This window comes from Castor canadensis, chromosome 15 (assembly GCF_047511655.1).
Source record: "Castor canadensis chromosome 15, mCasCan1.hap1v2, whole genome shotgun sequence".
Classification (NCBI taxonomy): Eukaryota; Metazoa; Chordata; class Mammalia; order Rodentia; family Castoridae; genus Castor; species Castor canadensis.
Genome location: NC_133400.1, coordinates 101,727,292 through 101,745,979, shown reverse-complemented (window position 1 = coordinate 101,745,979; position 18,688 = coordinate 101,727,292). Strand labels below are relative to the sequence as shown.

The 18,688-nt window shown below is 52.1% G+C and overlaps 1 protein-coding gene across 2 annotated transcripts in view; it reads right to left on the bottom strand.

Annotated features, from left to right (window-relative positions):
• Positions 1–18,688, bottom strand: part of Pgbd5 (piggyBac transposable element derived 5) — a 61,330-nt gene that overhangs the window by 27,224 nt on the left and 15,418 nt on the right. Inside the window, exons 1-2 of one of the 2 annotated variants that reach the window (XM_074056903.1) lie at positions 9,392–10,014; positions 8,882–9,052 (exon numbers count right to left, since the gene is read on the bottom strand). The exons of the other annotated variant lie outside the window; for it this stretch is intronic. Of the exons in view, the coding sequence (XP_073913004.1) occupies positions 8,882–9,052; positions 9,392–9,437 (217 nt within the window). The 5' untranslated portion in view covers positions 9,438–10,014. Of the gene's footprint in view, positions 1–8,881; positions 9,053–9,391; positions 10,015–18,688 lie in introns of those variants that run through there. 2 annotated transcript variants of the gene reach the window in all.

The window sequence follows — 18,688 nt, the reverse complement described above, 5'->3', positions numbered from 1 at the left end:
GGGGGGAAGGGCTCTAATGGTCAGGAAGCTTCCTGGCCACACATGGGGCTTATGTCAACTAAGTGCCCCATCAGAGCATGACTGGACAGCAAGAAGGCCCGCTGGTCCCCGAGAATGGTCCACACGACAGCTGCACTTCTAATGTTGGGAGCCCAGGAAGCAGCAGGCTGGAGGCGTCTGATGGACAAGCAGCCAGGCCAGCAGCTCGGCACTCACCTCCTAACAAATCCCACGCTAGACTGCACAGTGCACAGCTGGAGCAGTGTGGCTGCCACTGGGTCCCTCTAGACCCCTTTCCTATTAGAGGTGACCCAGCACTAAAAGGATCAACCTTGATCAGCACACACAATGAGGAGCAATCAAAAGGAGGGTTACTGAAGGTACTGAACACAAACAGCAAACACAGCAGCCACGAGGGGTCTCCCCACCACCACCCACTCATGCCCTGTGTGTGACAGCGAGCCTGCTCCTGGAGCGGGCAGCACAAACCGTAAGAACGGAGACACACCTCTCCAGTGGAAGCCCTTCACACCAGGGCAGGTGCAGCCAGAGGCTGCCACACCTCCACCTCATCCTCATTACTCCACGTCTTCTGTAAATGTGTTCTCTGCTACCAACCAAGTGCTCGTGGAAATGGAAGGTATCTGCTCTGCTCACACCCCGGCTGGTGGACTCACCTGACAGACGGGAGCTGACTATCATGACATAGGAGTTCATCCGAGAGCCTCGCCCTGGTCAACCCAAGTGCTGATGGAGGCCCTGCAGCAGGTGGCCTTGGTCCTGCTGCCTCCTCCCCTGGGCCCAACGCTGACTGAAGATTAAACAGCAGCAGACAAAGCTACAGACAAGAAAGCAAAGGCTTCATGAATAGCAAGGGCTTGGCTCCACGCAAGGGTAAGAACAGAGAAGCTCAAGCTGGGGTTGTGTGGGAGCTCAGGGCTCTTGCTCAGGGACCTAAAGAAATCTCTCTCAGGGTGTTTCCCAAACAAGAACCTACAGGAGCTACGCTTACATCCCCTCTCCAGACACACAAGCCCAGAGACAAACAAGACAGGACGGTGCACCACAGCCGAACAGGTGTCAACCCCTAGCCAGAGATGGCAAACAGACTCTAGTTCCTTGGTCAGCCTGTTAAAGCAGCAGTGCCTGCACTCTGTCAAGGAAGGTTCTGATGTCTCACCTATAACCAGGACGGTTCTGTAACTGCCACACAATTCCTGCCCCAGGTGACGGGACCAGGGCACCAAGGGCCATGTGTCTGCCATGTTCAGCTGGGGAAGGAAAGCAGGAAGACACTGATTCTCCCCAAATATCTGAGAATACCTTAAAGACCAGCCCAGGTCTCTCAGGGCTGGAGAAACACATGAAAGTCTCTAAAGGGAAACACGACGTTGTACAAAGGGTTCGTGAGTGCTGAAGTTATGCAAAAGACATGACCAGATGTGTGCAGGGTTTTAGAACAGAAGAGTGCAGACATGAAGTGTGACCCAAACAGGGAACTAATGGAATAAAGCCTGGAATGCCAAAGGTATGGAACCCTCCCTAGATTAAAAGGAATGATCTGAGTAACACTGAAGAATTTAAAACCTCTTGGGTCAAGTGTGGTGGTGCTTGCCTATAACCCTAGCTACACGGGAGCATTCAGCCCATGAAAAAGCAGGAGACCTTTCCTGAAAAATAGTGAAAACAAAAAGGGCTGGGAACATGGCTCAAGTGGTAAAGCACCTGCCTAGCAAGCACGAGGCCCTAAATACAAAAATCAGTTCTGAAGAAGAAAGAAAGGAGGAGGGAATAAGAAGGAGGAAGAGGAAGGAGGGAGAAGGAAGAAGGAATACCGAGAAGGAGGAAGAGGCAGAAGGGCACGAGCACTGATGTTCTAACCATCCTCCCAGGCAAATGGAAGTTTCCTTTGCAGAACCACAGTAGGTCTATTTCCACCCCTCCCAGCATTGGGCCACAGAGCCCATGGTGAGGGAGGACATGATGTCCAGCCCTGGGCCCCTACAGAGTCCACTGCCCAGCAGCTCACTGTCTTTCCCTAGGGGTAAAATCTCTTCAGAGGTTTCCAAAGGCCTCCAGACCCTTCTCTTTGGGATTCTCTACCCCTACCCCGAGCCTGATCTAAGTTTCCAACAAGGAGAAGAGCAGAGACCAGAAAAAGCAAACCCACCCAAATTTGTGGGGATGGAAAGCAACACAGACCTCAGGGGACGCATTTTAAACAAGACTGGAAAAAGAAAAAGAATCCCAAAAATGCTACTATGACAGTCAAATAATTGTTTGTGCCTTCTACTGGTTATAAATAGTCCTCTTTATAACCAAGGGTATTGTTTATTGGGTTCTGGGAAGAAAGGACAGCTGTTAGCAGATGCTAGAAGAATGCAAGCAAGGGCTCAGGGGAGGGGCTGTGCACTGATGGGGTGCGGGGTGAGCGCCAAGTGCCCAGGACACAGGAAAGACCCACACCTCATCTTCCAGCGGGCTGTGGGCTGTCCCACACCCAGAGGGCAAACTGAAATTCCATCTGTGGATATATAACAAAGAAGAGAAGTGACTCTCCATCATCCCGGTCCCTGACGCAAGTAAGTAGATGGTCATTTTAGACTTGAGTTTGAAAGACCAGAGCTCATCTGACCTTTCCCTTCCCTTACGTCTTCCTTCTTTTTTAATAGAAGGAAGAACTTCACGAAGAAGTAGCAAGATACCAAGCAGGACAAGCTGAGTTTCTGTCTTCCTCCCCTGCCAGGGTCGCCTGCTTCCACACACCACATCTTTTTCAATCCCCCATCCTTGCACAACACCCAGAGGGGCTGGGGGTGCAGCTCTTGATCCCCACAGCCCAGAATGACCCTACCATTTCTCAGCTGTGTGACCTGGGTATTTGCAGAGCTGCCGTAGATGGAGTGAGGATTGTGGGGACATGTTCTAGAAATGCCAACTGCACCTTCAGTTAAATCTTCACTTCTTCCCAGGGCCTCTCGGTTTGACTCAGAGTGAACGGAGAGCAAGTGTGGCAGAGCATCATGGGGTGTCCATGCTGGGATGCTCCATTTCCTCCCTTCTAAGAGGCACAAAGACAACTTTACAGAGGAAATACCTGAGGAGAGGATTCCAGGACAGCAAAAGACAGCTACTCAAACATGGAGTGCAGAATGGGCCTGTGTCCATCTTTAGGGACCAGCCCACCTTCCCTGCTCTCCCTGTGCCACAGGATTCTTGCATGCCAAGGTCCAGAACGACCACAGAAAATAGGATCATCCCACCAGCAGCCCCGTCTACACACACACAAGCTGAGAGTGTGGCCTCTGGATTCTTGTGGAATGGCTCCAGCCCATCATGCCCACTGTTTGATGGTCTGCTCAGTTCACCAGTGCTCAGATTTCTCTTTCTAGTCCCAAGGGTCCCTGTACACATGCCAGGCCAGGGACAGAGCCCGAGCACTGTGCCCAAGGCCTGTGGCTGTGCACACAGCCAAGGCGATGCTCAGACAGCAGGCAGGCAGAGCTGGCCCAAGGGCAGAGCAGGTACACTCAAGACCAGTGTCATGGCTGATGAGTCTCAAGATGCCAGGTAAGTGACTCAGTGTCCTCCTCTACATTATAATAGGACTGGACTGAAAATGTGTAAGGCCCGTCTGGCTCTTCAAATAACCAGTTGTTTTCTCCATCAAGGAACAGACCCTCTGTTCACTGCTCCTGCTGTGAGAAGGGACCACAAGCCTCCCACATGATGAAGAAAGAGAACAGTGGTGGTTTCTGTATAGGTGTGGGGTGCTCAAGGGACAAGAAAGGCCCTCTGACTCCAGGTGCAGAGATCATAAATGCACAGGTGCAAGGTACTGGGTTTCCACTGCCTAGAAGCAAAGTCCCCAAAATAAGGGGAATGCTGGTTCATCTCCAACAGCAGAAAACCCCATCCCAACTCCAAGGCGGTGGATTTGAAGAACCACACAAGCACAAAAAGGAAATGACAGTCGGAGTGAGATATGGATTCTTGCAGTGCCGGGCACTTGTGAGTACCTCAGAGAGGCAGGAGTTTCAAGGACGTCAGTGCCAACACCACACCTGAAGACAAATGAAACCCAGACTCAGCCACAAGTCCTCACCAAGAATGCTCTGCCTGGATCCCCAGCCCCAGAGCCTGGCCAAGCACCAGGCTGAGCAACTGTGGGTCAGACCCCACACAGCCTCCATGGTGGGTTTGCACAAGAGAGCTCAGGTTCTGCAGTTAGGGAAGTCTGATTCCGAAATGGGTGCCTTGGCACACACCCCACAAAGCCTCCTTTTCCCTGTCTGTAAAGAGTTCCCACCTCACAGAAAAATCATGAGAATAAAACAAAATCCTGTGCATAAAGCAGAGTGTAGCATCTGGTTCACACTGAACTTGGAACAACTGCTGGCTGGATTGTTAATGCCTTTTGCAAAAATGGCAGCGCTGTGGGTGTGGGCCTCTCACCACAGATGTGGTGACTGTATCTACGGCTCTTTCTTAGGGACCAGCAAGGGTTGAAGGTGTACCTCTGGCCAGGGGTTACAAAATTTATAACTACGAGTAAGACAAGTGCTCCCCCTTTAGGGTCCCTTCTGGGGACTCCTCCAAGACCAAATACAGGGGCTCAGCGGGAGAGATCGTCAGGGGCCGATGGATAGCGCCAAGTCCGGTGGCAGAAGGCATTTTGGGGGATGTTGTTTGCAAGCCTCCAGCCTCTGTTTATGATTTTGTCACCAAAGGGTGGTGGCACTGGACTGCCTCTGCCCCACCTGCCATGGCCACTGTTAGAGACAGGACCCCATGCACAGAGCACTGAGGAGTCACAGCATGGGCTCTGCAGGCTGTAATGAGATGGTCCTCAGGTGGCTGCCAAGTTGAGGCACCACCCTCCATGCCACCCTTCCTCTCTGCACTCAAGTCTCCTCTGCACCTGAACACATGGCTGGCTCTCCTATCTCACCTACACGACCCTGAGCACACCCAGGACTCAGGTAAGAAGGTACCAGGGTACAGCCTGAAACCCAGGAGCTGGGACTTTGGGTTCTGTGAGGTCTTCCACATGAAGGTGCTACCTCTCTCTGGCTCTGTTTGAACCATTCACCTATTCCCTGTCTGCTCCACATGACCCTGCAAGGGCAAGTGTTCCGTAAAAGTTCTTGCCCTGGGCAGCCTCACAGCCCCAACAAAGTTTCCTGCAGCCTCCAGCTCTAAGCATGGCAACACCTTCAGGACCTAGACAAAATCCATGCTGTCTGTACAAGATGAGAAGGCTCTTGGGTGTTAGTCCTGTCCATATTCCCAACAGTCCTGAGACAGGGACTTCATTATCCTCTTTACACAAGTCAACCCCAAGGAACAGTGGCCACCCAGGTCCCAGAGTGACACACTGATAAGGTGGGGGAGCCACCTGCCCACAGGACTGTGGCCACCCTGAGGGAGCCTTTCTCATCACAAACCACACCTGCACTCAGGTGACTCCCATGCCCAGCCCAGTCCAGTCCAGTGCTACCCTACACCAACCCCAAAACACCCAACTGAGCGGGAGGACCTCACTCTGAGTCCACTATCTGCCTACCATCTACCAACTGCTCGCCCATCTGTGACAGGCTCCCCCTTCATCTATCTCCTCCCACGCCTCTCCCTTACCTCCTCCTCCATAGCAGCCCCATCCACATCCCGCTGCTGTCCCCAAGCCCTGGCTGTCCTCCTGGACCCGTTTCCCACCAGGCCCTCAGCATCTCCTCAGAACACTGTCATCGCTGGACAGTCAACCTCCCTGTCCTGTCTCATCATCCAGTTCTAAAAAACATAGTCTTCCTCATGCCACATCCGTGCATGAACTACCCTGCTGGCCTCTTACTGCCCACTGCATAGGGGAAACCCTCCACTCTGGCCTCTATGGGATTGTTCTGCCCCTCCCCCTCGCCCCTCCTTCTGTCTTGGTCACAATGACTGTGTGTTCACCAGCAGGTTGGACCACCTTGAACTTGCATGCTAACCTTCCATCTTTCACGCATCTGTTTGCATTTCATACCTGGTTCAACTGCCTCGTCTGCACCCCAGAATCACCAGCTTCTTCCTAGCCGTCCCTAACACAAAACACGGAGCCAGAGCCAGTCCTCCACCTTGCCAGGTGCTGTCCTGTGAACTGCTAAGCCCATACTCCCACGAGGTCCTAGATAAAGCAAACAGAAGCCAGGCACCTAGTGGCTTGCCCAGTGGCTGGACTTGACCCAGGAAGGCTGGCTCTGGCACCTCAGCTCTTAATCACTACCTTAGCACAGCCGATTGTTAAGTGACTGAGCATACATTTACATGCAGTGCAGGACCACATGTTATTCCCACTGCAGCTCAAGAGCCCAGTGAGTGTCACATACTCCACCGAAGCTTGCAGAGCGACTGTCCAAGGGCAGAAAGAAGACGGTTTGGCCAGGGGTCTGACATTTTCCACGTTAATTAAAGCAATGGCCTTTTCTTGTAATGGCAGGACATAGGGCAGAGGCCCAGAAAAGAGGTAAGCAGCACTTCTCTGCCATTTCTTTTTTCTTAATTGCAGAGAAATTACCCAGTGTCCAGGCCCTACTTCAGATTCCAAGTCAGTGTCACTGGCAGCCTTGGGGCGCTCTGCCTCCCTGTGCTGGCCCTGGGCAGAGCACACCCAAGCTGTGCCCGCACAGGGGTGACGTCCCCCCAGGAACTCACACCAAGGGCTGGCCATTCATGGTAGAAATGACCACCCAACACCTCTCATACTTAGTGCTCTGCAGTTTACAGCAACGAGACAGACGCCTCCTTCATGAACAGTGCCTTACAGTTCACAGTGACGGTGAGGCAGACACCTCCCTGATGCATGTGTTGTACAACTTACAAACCCCTGCCACTGTGCCTCTGCCTGTCACCATGAGCTTCTGGAATGCCTGTCACCATGAGCTTCTGGAATACCTGTCATTTGGGCCACTCTATAGATAAGGAAATTGACATGCAAGCAAGGCTTAGGAAATCGCCAGCCTGAGACCAGCTTTCTGCCTCTAAGCCCAGAGCACCTGCTCTCTCAGCCTGAACCTGTAGAGCTGTGGCACACTCAGTCATGGTCCAGTCCTCGCAGCCCAGACTGCACAGACCCGGCCAGCCGGTCTGCTGGGCAAGATGCCACCAACCTTCCCCTGGACGTTCCTCAAGAAGGGCAGGTGCAGCTCCTCCCTGGATCCTAGAGCGACTCCAACCCAGGCTGTTCCTGGGTGGCCCACCTCGGGGATGGCACTTCTCATACAGCCTAGGCATCTTGGTCAGGGGCTGGACACTGGACGGCTCGCACTGCAGGGGGCTGGAGCATCCTCACCCCAGCAGAAGCTGGACCTCTACAGCCCAGGCCTCCCCACTAGCCTGAAGAGCCATGGCAGAGCAGAGAAGACCACCATCTCTTTCTATGCTGCCAGGGTTCTCACTGCTAACAGGGCTGTGTTCCTCCCTGACAGCAGGGCACCTCTGCACCTCCTTCCCTTTAAACACTGCAGCCAGCATCTGGACTGAGCGAGAATCACCCTTCCTGCCTCTCTCTCATTTCCCACCCTTCCCTTCACCCAGGAGGCCCAACATACCAAGTGATGTCTGTGGCTACACTGCATCTCAGGCTACAGCAATGACCCCACCCCACACATCCATCCACTACAGAGCTTACACAACCTTGCTGAGCTGTGGCTTTCCCGTGAAACTTTCCATGTCGTCCTCATCCTTTAAAAATCACTCCTTCCTCTCAAACCTCGAGCACTTTGCAGAGTTTAACTACTGCCATGTTAAACCATGAGGTGCCACTGAACTAATCCATCTTGTTGATGGTGAGCAGGGCACTCTGGTTTCTGTATTCTTTGTGGCCCTAATTGCATGAAGTTGTTTCACTCATCCCAGGCTGTAAGGGTGACCGGGTAACCACTGTCCAGGTTCACACATGACTAAAAGGTCTCCTTGGACCCAGGTCCCTTCAGCACTGAAACTAGGACCTTCTGGGCAAATAGAACAGCTGGCCACCCCAGAGTGGGTAGAGATGAGCCTGGCGTGGATACTACCAGGTATTCAAAGTTATTCAAGTGTCAGCTGTTGCTACTCTGAGGTGCGGGGGCCAATTCTCACTCAAGCTGTCTGGCCCGGGTTGAGGGAGCCTCTGCCAGTGGTTCCGTGCCAACTCTTGGTCTCCTGCGTCCATAATGTCCAGCAGTTTAAGAACAACTAACAACATCAGGGATGAGTGAGCCCTCAAAGGAGGCTGCCCTCTACAATGTCCAGCCTGGTGTCTGCCTAGACATCAGCTGCCTTCACCTGGCTTGCACCTCCATTTCCACCTTCCCAAGCAAATCCCGTTCTGGGCAAGGCACCCTGTACCCAGGCCTGTGGACAGCAGGCTGCATGGAATGTCAGGGTGAGCAGAGAAGGGGGACAGGGCCCAGGGTGGTAAGAAGCCAAGAGGAAGACTGGCAGATCAGGTGCGGTCATCCCAGTGACTTCAGAGATAAGCAAAGTGGTGGTGGACCTCAGAGAGACACAGTGTACTCATCTGTCTTGTCCGGCACAGATGGAACACTTCTGTAGTAAAGGAAGCTGGTCTGAATATGGACAATTCCTTGTTTCTTTGGGATAATACTTTTTGAAAAAAGAGGGGAAAGAAACTAGAGGAGTGTTAGGTCATATGTTTCAACTCTTTTGATTTAAAATGATTACTGAGCATCATGTTAAGAAAAACAAGATACCAGACTGGGGGAAAGAGGGCGTGTGCACTCGCCCTTTGGATCACGGGCTTGGGGTGGGAGATGGGGAGACAGAGTGAGGGATAATTGTGGACGTTCAGCACAGAGAGCTGCACTGAGACTGTGGGGGTGGGGGGAAGACAGGGTCCCACCAAGGCTCAGATTCAGCTTTGGCACATAGGGCTGGCATCCTTGGCAATCTGTCCTCCCTCCTAACAGCTTTCCATCCGCTGAACGGCACCACGCGCTGGGCACTCTGCCGAACATCACTGCACATGTCCTCCACGGCTTTCCAAGCATGGCAGGTGGTCTGTGGCCCACATCTGACAAAGAAAGAAACAGATGCCTAGAAGCAGCTCATCCAAGGCCATGGAGGTCGAAGGGGCAGAACGAGGATCGGTTTGGCTTTCCTGAAACGCCTCTCTAACCTCTGTGCAATGGTATTGTGGTTACAAGGAACAGCATTAGCTCCATCCCTACCGCCCTGCCTTTCAGTGCTTACCCGTGTCCTAAAAACCCTGTCTAGAAGTCGGGCTTCCAGCTTATCCACCCTTCCCCAACTACAGCACAGGCCCCGGCTAGAGGAAGGGCTTTAGATAAACATGTTTTCAGTCACTCAGCTCAGCTGTGCTTCAGCAAAGGTGACAGCTGAGACCACTCACCGCCTTTAATTTTCCAGTCAGCCTGGCCTGCAAGGAAGAGGCTCATTCCTCTCCCATGATCCTCTCTGCTTATGTCCTGAGCATTTCAGGATTTCTCTGAGGTCCCCATTTCCCTCTCTGCCGTCTTGTTTGCTGAATCACAGTGCCTTCTGGCTGTGGGGCCTTGACTCTGAATTGAGAGACAGATGCTCAGTAATTACAAGGCTTCCTTCCTACAGCAGGGGATTGGCAAGGCACTGCCTTGTTTTTTAAGGGAGAATTTTAAAGAGCCAGGCCCACTGCTTTTAGGTGACGGTGAAAATGAAACCAACATTCTTCAGAATTGCTTCCTCCTTCCTTCTTCACCTGACCACAGGAGTCGTGACTGAGGCTCCACGGAAGAGGCAGCAGGGTAAAAAAGGATGGAGCATCATCACTGCCCATTCCACCCCGACTGAGCCAACTTCTTTACAAATCTCAGACTGTCTGAGAGAAGCAAGTAGAGCTTCATCACCAACGATCAACTGTCTGCTCACCAGTGTGGTTAACAACTTCATCTGCTCACTGCCTTTTTATTTTGATTATATAACTTGTTTATGTTCCTCCCTGGTTCTTCTTTACCATGACTGGCATTCTCTTGAGTTGGTAAGAAATCTTTATCTATTTAGATATTATCTCTTTGAAATATTACAAATACCATCCCAACTTCAAAATCTGGCACTTTGCCCAGCAACGGACTATGTTCCTGAGGCAAGAAGACTGAGCCAGAAGATGTTCACCTCACTCCTCGAGTGGAGATAAAACTGGGGAAAGCTCATGGCTCTGACCCGACCACTCTAGACCAAAATAGCTCCCACCACTGGGGCCCAGGAGGGCCTCACCTTGCCCTGGAAAGTGCATTCCCACCTCCTTCAATTTTCAGATGCTAGAGTTTTTAAGAGCATGGCACTTTTTATTTTTTAATAAACTCACCACCTAGCAGATGGTAGCAGTAATGTAGAGTGCCCTTAATATAAAACTTCAAACTTTTAAGTGGTCAGCCGAGACACACAGATGTGTGTGAGGCTACTCCTGCTCTACCTGGCCTGACTTATAACCTCATTTCCAAGAGCTGCTGTTTCTGAGCCAACAAGAAATGAGGTTTACTGAGAGTACCTCTCTCTCTTGACCCCGATTCAATTCCTTATGAGAGTCAGTGTGGTTCAGAGGTAGACTCAGGATGAAGGTCAGAATGAACTTGGCCCTGGCCTTGGGGGAAAAGGGTGCTTTAAGTCACTGCTGTGCGCTGGGGGAGGACTCAGGGAGGCCCTCCAAGTATCCAGGATAGAGGCCAGGTTGGGCGGGTGGGAAGAGGAGACCTCCTTGCTTCTCACAAGCACCTGGCCAGGTAGGATGTCAACAGGATTTGCTGTCAGGAACTGCGAGGCAGCTGGGGCCTGAAGGGTCACAGCTACAGGGAAGTGGAACCTTCACAGCAGGGACAGCCTCTCCATGGTTACTCACAAGCAGAACTGTCCAAACCACCTCACTCTGAAAGTCCTGGCAAACTCCAGGGGGGTGGTGTGCAGGCCTGCCACTGCATTCTGAGCACAAGAAGGGGTCGGCCAGGCAGCGCAGAGGTGCAAAGCATGTTCAGGACTTCAGGGAAGAGAAGAGAAGTCAGCTGACTTCATCCCACAGGCCAGAGGGAGCTCACGTGAGCCACGGAGACCACGCTCTCTGCTGCCCACCTCACTGGACGTAACTACCTAGGGAGCTCTTCCTACTGAACCCGACAGCCCTGTGGTCAGTGAGTGTTGCCAAAGCTGACTGACACCTGATATCCCTGATGGAGAGTCACCAAGGGGCTGCGATAAGGGTGGACATGAGGGCCTATCTGCATTTGTAGATCACAGAAGAGGGACCTCAACACAGAGACCAGACTCAGACACATGGCAGTGAACACACTTTGCCAGGCTGGGTGGGTGAAGTTCCAGTGTGACTAAGGGAGAACCCAGCCTCCAGCAGGGCTGCAGTGAAACCAGCATGGCTCCCTCACTGGGACATGACCTGCCCCCATCCTCTTCTGGGCTCACCTCCCCATGTCCCCTGGGGATGAACTGCAGTGAGGACAAGGTGTAAGACCTCCTAAGGAGCTGCTGTGTCACTTCTCAGGGTGGCCACAGCCCCCTTGGAAGGGAGGGCAGCAGTGGTGCTCCCATGGCCTTGGGCTTTGGTTGAGACAGGCCATGGACACAGGAAGGAGGGGCATCCAGGGCTGGACACTGGGAAGTGCAGGAGCCAGATGGCCTCAGATGTGGGCTGTTTTTGGCCAGCTCTCTCCTGTGCCCACCTTAGCCCATTACCTGGGAAAGCTGGGAGGATGCTGAGGAAGCCAAGACAGGCTGCTCCAGCCCCAAGCTAGGCATCTTCTTTCATTCCACAGCTTTCACAAGGCTTCATGCAAACCCTGGATATCCTCTGAAATCAATAGCGTCTTCCTCATAAAAATATACTCACACTCATATTCGAACTTCCCATAAAATATGAAGGCCTCCCAGAACTTCCCAGATCTGTCCCTGGACCTACAAGGTGGTCTTCACAAGGCTTGCAGAGGGAATCTGGGCCTTTTGTCTCTAACACTCTGGGCATAGCACCCAGGAGCTGAAGTTTCAGAAGGGCCCATGGAGGGTTTATTGGCTCCGTAATACAAAACAGGGACTGAAAAATCCAATTAATAACTATTCAGTTAGCCTTAAGCCATGCTAGAGTTGGATCTGGAGCATCTCCCAGAGGTCATATGCTGAGGGCTTGGGTGCCAGCCTGTGGCACTGTTGGGAGGTGGTGGAACCTTTAAGAGGTGGGGCCTTAAGGAAATGAGGTCATTGGGGCGTGTCCTTGAAGGGATTATAGGGATCTCAGCTCCTTCCTCTCTCTTTGCTTCCTGGTGGGCAGCTTTGCTCCAACACACATCCCCACCATGAACCTCTGCCTCACCACAGCCCAAAGCAATTCGGCCAGCCAACCGTGGACTGAAAACTCTGAAACCATCAGCCAAAACAAATCTTTTCTCTTTATAAGTTGTTTATCTCAGGTATTTTTGTTAAGCTAACACAAGCCAACCTGTCCACAGCAACTCAACTCATGTACTCTTTAGACCGTAACTGTGGCAAGAACATAATCTCTTTGCAAACTTGGGATGGGACCTGAGAACATCACCCCGTTCCAAGCAAGAGAGCCTACAGCAGGGAGGTATCACCACACCCCTCCCTCTTATAAAGGAGGAAACTGAGGCCCATGGGAACATGACTTGCCCAAATCACACAGCCAGGCAGTGGACAGTTAAGAAGATGAAACACAGCCAGGGTTAGTGGCTGACAGTCAAGCCGGGTCAGCCCCAACAGAACCCAAATGATTCCCCAGAACATAACACCAGCAGAGAGGGCCACTCAGTGACATGATGGGACTTGGGAAACAGTTGGGCATGCCGCACCCACAAGACTGTGTCCACTGCTGCCCTTCACCATGGCCAACATGCTTCCATGGTCCCCTAGGACCCACCACACAGCTGCACCTGTATACCCTTCCATCGGAACCAGCCTTGGCTCCCTCACACCCTCCTGGCATCACCCAGCAGAAGTCCAAGCATAGGCTGGGCTCCTCACTCTTCTCCCCTCACCACTGTACAAAGCCTGCCCTCTCTGCCACAGCAGATGAATCAACCTACATTTGTTTGACAAGTCATGTTTCTGGCAGTCTCTCGCAGGCTTTGAAAGAGGGAGGGCAGACCCAAGTCCATGGTTGGGCATCTCACCAGAGCATAGATGAGAAATCAAGATCACAGGGTCATTTTCAAACTCCACCTACCCCTACCTGCTTGCCTGGGAGCCTAGCTTGTTCCTACAGCTCAGAATCCTGGAGCCATGGGGAACTCCAACTGATGGGATACAGGCTGCAGCAGGGACCAGGGCTAGCTCCTCTACCCTGTGACCAGACACAATGACTGAGCTGAGGTCACCAAGAAAGTACCCTACACCATCAAGAACAATGTGCCTGAGCATGGGGTGGAGGGATAGGGTGGGAGTGGTGGACAGTGGGCATCTGGAACACATAAACCAGGGGCTAAATTGCAACAGCTCAAAGTGAGGGTCCAAGACAGGGCCCTGACTTACCCTCCTGTTTAGACATCAAAGCATTTGGGAAGGATTCAGAAACTGTGTATGGCACTACAGTCTCGAAATTTTCATTTTCTCCCCTAGACAATGTGACTCTGTTCCCTCCTCACCCACAGGGATGCAATGGAGGTTTTGTGGAGAGGGAACTGCTCAGACTATATCACTACAAAACAGCACACATGAAGGTGCGCCTAACAGCTGATGGTGTCGTCAAAGTGTAACACCACACCCTTCTCCTCCACACCATATGGCTTGAGTCACTGCAGGCTTTTGTCTGTAGGGGTAAAGCCATTTCCAGGTCCAAATATGATTTGAAGCCAGGGCTGTATCTGGTCATCCATAAATACCACTCCTACTATATTCTTGGTGCAATTAAGAGAATGTGCTGTTTCCAGAGAGATAACCCTCACCATTTCCAAAAGCGGATAAGCAGGATAAGCAGCCTCCAAGGCTGGTGCTGATCTGGGGATACCACTGGACTAAACAAGCCACACGCCTTTCCTCTACACTCAGCAGCAGCAGGAGCGAGTCAAGAGGGAGTCCAGCTGCCCTCCGCCTACACGGGATCCAGACACGAGTCTGAGTCCCACTGGGTGTACACTCATTTCAATGACAAGTTAGAAAGGAGCAGGAGATGAAACGAACTTTCCCTCAGAAAAGGCTGTCTGGAGGCTTACTAGGATGCCCAAGCTTCCTGACCATATGTGCAAATGAAAATCTGACTTCCTTTGATTTTTTTTTTTTCTTTTAAAGCGCCTCTGTGAGCTGCCAGGCGCTGATCCCTGGCTGGTTCTGGCTCCAGCTGGTCCAGAGCTTCCTGGCCCCATCCCACAACAGAGCAGCATTGAGGGGGTGGCAGAACCTGGGCATGGCCACAGGGCAATCCCTCCAGGATGTCTCCGTTGCTGCATCCCAGTTACTGGGAGTGAAGCCAGCCAAGGAAGATGAAGGCCTGAAGCTGGCTGATGAGAAGGCAGCTTTGAAGACAGGCCGCCATCTGAGTCTGTTTTATAAAAGCTTCAAATGTCCCTGGATTCTAGGCAGCTCCTTCCTCCTGCAAAGCCCAGTTAAAAAGCATCCCGAGCTTCATCACTTTATCTCTGGCTCACAGGAGGTGGCCAGAGAGGGGAGGTGCCTTGCAACTTAGGCTCTGCCCCACCCTTTTATCCATTCTCCCCTCCCATCAGGCCTCCATTTAGAGGTCCATGGAAAACATATCCTTTGCAAGAGACTTGTCTAGATTTCCTACTTCCAAAACCTTCACCCCGACAGCCATGGCCTCTACAGGTCCATATGTCCAGGTGTGGCCCACAGGGTGCCAGAGTGAGAATAGCTCATCTCAGTTTCTGTCCCCTGCTGATGTCCAGGAGCTCATCTATGGGCATGACTCAGTGGCCCTGAGGGCCAGCCCATGGAATTGCTCCCTGCCCTGAAAAAAGGGCAGAGCCCTCTTTCAAGTACAAAGGACAGCCCGGCTGACAGCAGTAGGGCAGTGAGATCTGGCCAAAGCACCTGGAACAGCCGGAGAGAAAGACAGCCAGGCAGGGAGGGTGGTGTGTGCTGGGACTTGGAACAAAGAGGCTGCCAGGAAGGAGGGAGAGAAGAGCACATGCCAGGAGGTCTACCTGGGATGCTCACTTCAGACCTTCAAGGACTTAGGACCCTCATGGCACAGGGGAGGGTCTATGCACCCTGGAACCCAGATTTCTGTCCCCAGAAGCTGCAAGCAACCTCGCCATCTGTTACTGGGGCTTTGGCACCAGCTCAGAGAAGAGGAAATGATCCTGGGGGCTTGCCAGGCTCCATACCTGCTCTCTGCTACTCTCTCTCTGGCTGGGCTGTGCATCTTGTAGAAAATCCAACTTCTCTCATCTACTCTCCACCTATGACTACTCAAGGTGCACCCCCATGTCCCTCATTCAGGGTTCAACAAAAAAGTCTACTACCTTTTTATCTCCTAGGACACCCAACCCCAGTCAGTATGGAGGGCACCCCTCCCACTAGGCAGAGCAAGCTCTGCCCAGTCACCTCTGACTTCATTCATCTTCCCTTAAACACCCATTGGAACCAACTCTACCAGGCCCTTCCATAGCTGCTGTGCTGACCTGAGACACTGGGCAGGTCACTACCCTCTCATAGATTCCCTGTCCTTGCACTTAACACCAGGGGACACAGTGGAGAGACACCCTGCCAGGGGGTGCTGTGTGCAGATCAGACCCACGAGTGTCACAAATCTATCTATTTACGACAGACTATATAAAATGGTCCCTTGTGTTTTAACATCATGCTGTAAACCACAGGAGCTCCAGGAAACTCCACACACCTGCAGGCCCTCTCTAGGGTTTGTAACCACACCTGGGCCTTTCTAAGGATACTGGGAGGCACACTGGCCAAGTGGGGACAGAGTTCCATGCCAGTTTATGCCAAGTCACCAGCCGCCTGGCCTGGTTCCAGGGGCCAGAAATCACACTTCACCAAGGTTCATTCCAGCCTACCCATGCACATCTGTGGATGAGCAAACACATCTGCACAAGCTTACACATGCCTACAAGAGCACACCCATGTCTGCACGTGACCACCCACTCCTGCATGAGCACACACATCTACACAAGAACACACTCCTGCTCGGGCACTAACACATGCCTGCATATGAGCACACACACCTATACACAAGCTCACCCATGCTTGCATGAGCACACGTTTGCATAAGAATATGTACACATGCACAGGTACATACATGCATAAGCACACACACATGCGATCACCCACACAAGAGCACGCATGCACACAGGTGCACACACACTTGCACGCTTATCCCAGGCCTTCAAGCGCCCACTGCAGGTGAAATCCCTTCCTTTTTCCCAGCTCAGGAATCCAGGAGGGGAGGCCTGCCTGCCTATCAAGTGGAGCTACCACCTGGCTTTGCCAAGCCCACTGGTCAAATCCTCTGAGGGAAGTCTCCAAGCAAGTGATCTATAGCAAAAAACCCACAACAGCATCCAACTAGAAGTAAAACTCAGACCACCTAAGGTGCTAGAACATAAGGAAGCCCTTAATCTGGACTCAAGCTTTGTTCTGCTTCTCTCTGATTAACCCCGCTTTTAAGTCCTCGTTCTTGACATCTGAGGTGACATTTCTATGAAGAAAGACAAATGTTTAAATGGCAAGTGAACTCAAGCAACAGAGGACCTAAGAATATCTATGAAGCTCATTCCTTGAACAATGACATAAAAATAGTGTTTTAATTACCCAAAGATGTCACTGCCATAAAAACACCTCATGGATAACATTTTCCCAAACCTCAAGGAATCCACGGGTGAACATATGCAGATCCAGGAAGCTGCAACTTAAGACTGCACACTGTCCTGTGGATATGTGAGGGCTCGAAAGACCCACAGAAGTTAGCCCAGCTTCTGAGTTGGTGACATGACTGCCTCATGTCACCTGCCTTCTGCAGAGCTGAGGTGCTGTAGGAAGACTCAACCCCAAGGCTGTGGACCTGGGCAAGTGCAGTCACTCTGGGGCGGCATCACCCGCACAGGCACATGGGCCCTTCTGTTCAGGAGCTGTCACTGCCGTGCCCTGGAGAGTCCGCAGGCCATCTGGACTGGACTGCCTGCAAGTCTGAATTGGTACATCTGGTCCTGGTCACTCCCAAATGCCCTGGAGACAGTCCCAGTAGACTGAGGTGAGGGCATGCACTGAGAAAACCACCTCACTGAATCAACCTATGGCCACCTTGTCTCACCTTTCCCGTCTTGCTCATTGAATGCTGTGTCAGTTTGCTACGTTACCATACAAAGCACCACAGGTGGGGCAGCCCAATCCCCTCACAGTTCTGGAGGCTGAAGGTCCAAGGTCAAGATGTGGGCAGGGCTGGTTCCTCCTAAGGCCATCCTCTCCTTGTGTCCACACGTTTTCCCTGTGTGTGTCTGTGTTCTAACACCCTCTTCTTATAAGGACCCCGGTCAGGTTGCACTAGGGCCACCCTTAGAACCTTGTTTTAACTTAATCACTTCTTTAAAGACCCTGTCTCCAAATTGGGTCACATTTGAAGCAGTGGGGGCTAAGGACCCCTATACACGAATTCTGGGGTCTACAGTTCAGCCCATAAACTGATGGGAGGTTATGCTTACTTAGTAAGCAGGTGTTCTGCAAATAGCAACAGGTGTCAGGCACAGCCATCTCCCAGCAGAGCCCACTCTCGGCTCCCAGCACCCACCCCACCCACCCTAGGTTTCCATGTCAGGGTTTTCAACACACTTGGTGCATTGCTCCCAGACCTTGCTCACATCCAGTAGGTTTTGGAGCTCAGTCGTGGTCTAGCAGTTCCCTGGAGCCACTTGTCCACACAGGAGAACAGACACACAGGAAGGGCAGGACACTGGAGTGCTCTGCCGGCTCTCTGCATTAGGCTCTGACTTGGAGCTCATACAGCAGGGAAAGATGGGCCCGGGAGCCCAGTGGAACCAACAAAATTAAACGGCTCTTTCAAAGTCAAGTCCTGTTACTTAGCAACCCTGGCAGGTTACTAGGGTGGCAGGTGCAGCTGGAAAGAACTTGTCAAGAAAGATTGGCCAGAGGTAGCAAATTACAGTACAGGACGTGAAGTTCAATTTGAATATCAAATAAACAGCAAATGATTTTTCGTATATGAAGTATGTCCCATGCAGTCTCTTGGGAAAAACTCAGGCTAAGAGATTATCTGAAATTTGGCTTCCTGGTGTGTTAAAATCGGCTTCCCTGCTGTCCCAATGCATGGCTTCCGCAGCTCCTCAGGAAGCCTCAGAGCAGGTGCACCCTTGTGTGGCCATCAGAGCTCACCCTCACCTGGGCCTTGACCCGCTTCCAGAGCCCTCTCAGGGGTCCCATGACCCCACATCTGCTCACTCTGTAGGGGAACACATTACTACCCCTCCTCAACACCCATGGACCAGCCATCATGAACAACGCAGGCCTGGACATTGCCACCATGGTCACCATAACAGTAACAGAACAGAAATGTGTTCAGACAAAGGGCTAGGAGACCAGAGGGTCTCGGGAAGATGCAACTGAACCCATACGTTTGCCAAAATTATGTCCTTTCTTCTGCCCTTGTGGCTGGAGATCCCTCAATGCTAAGCTCCAAGGGTCAAATCTCAACCCATCCAGCGCCCAACTAGCT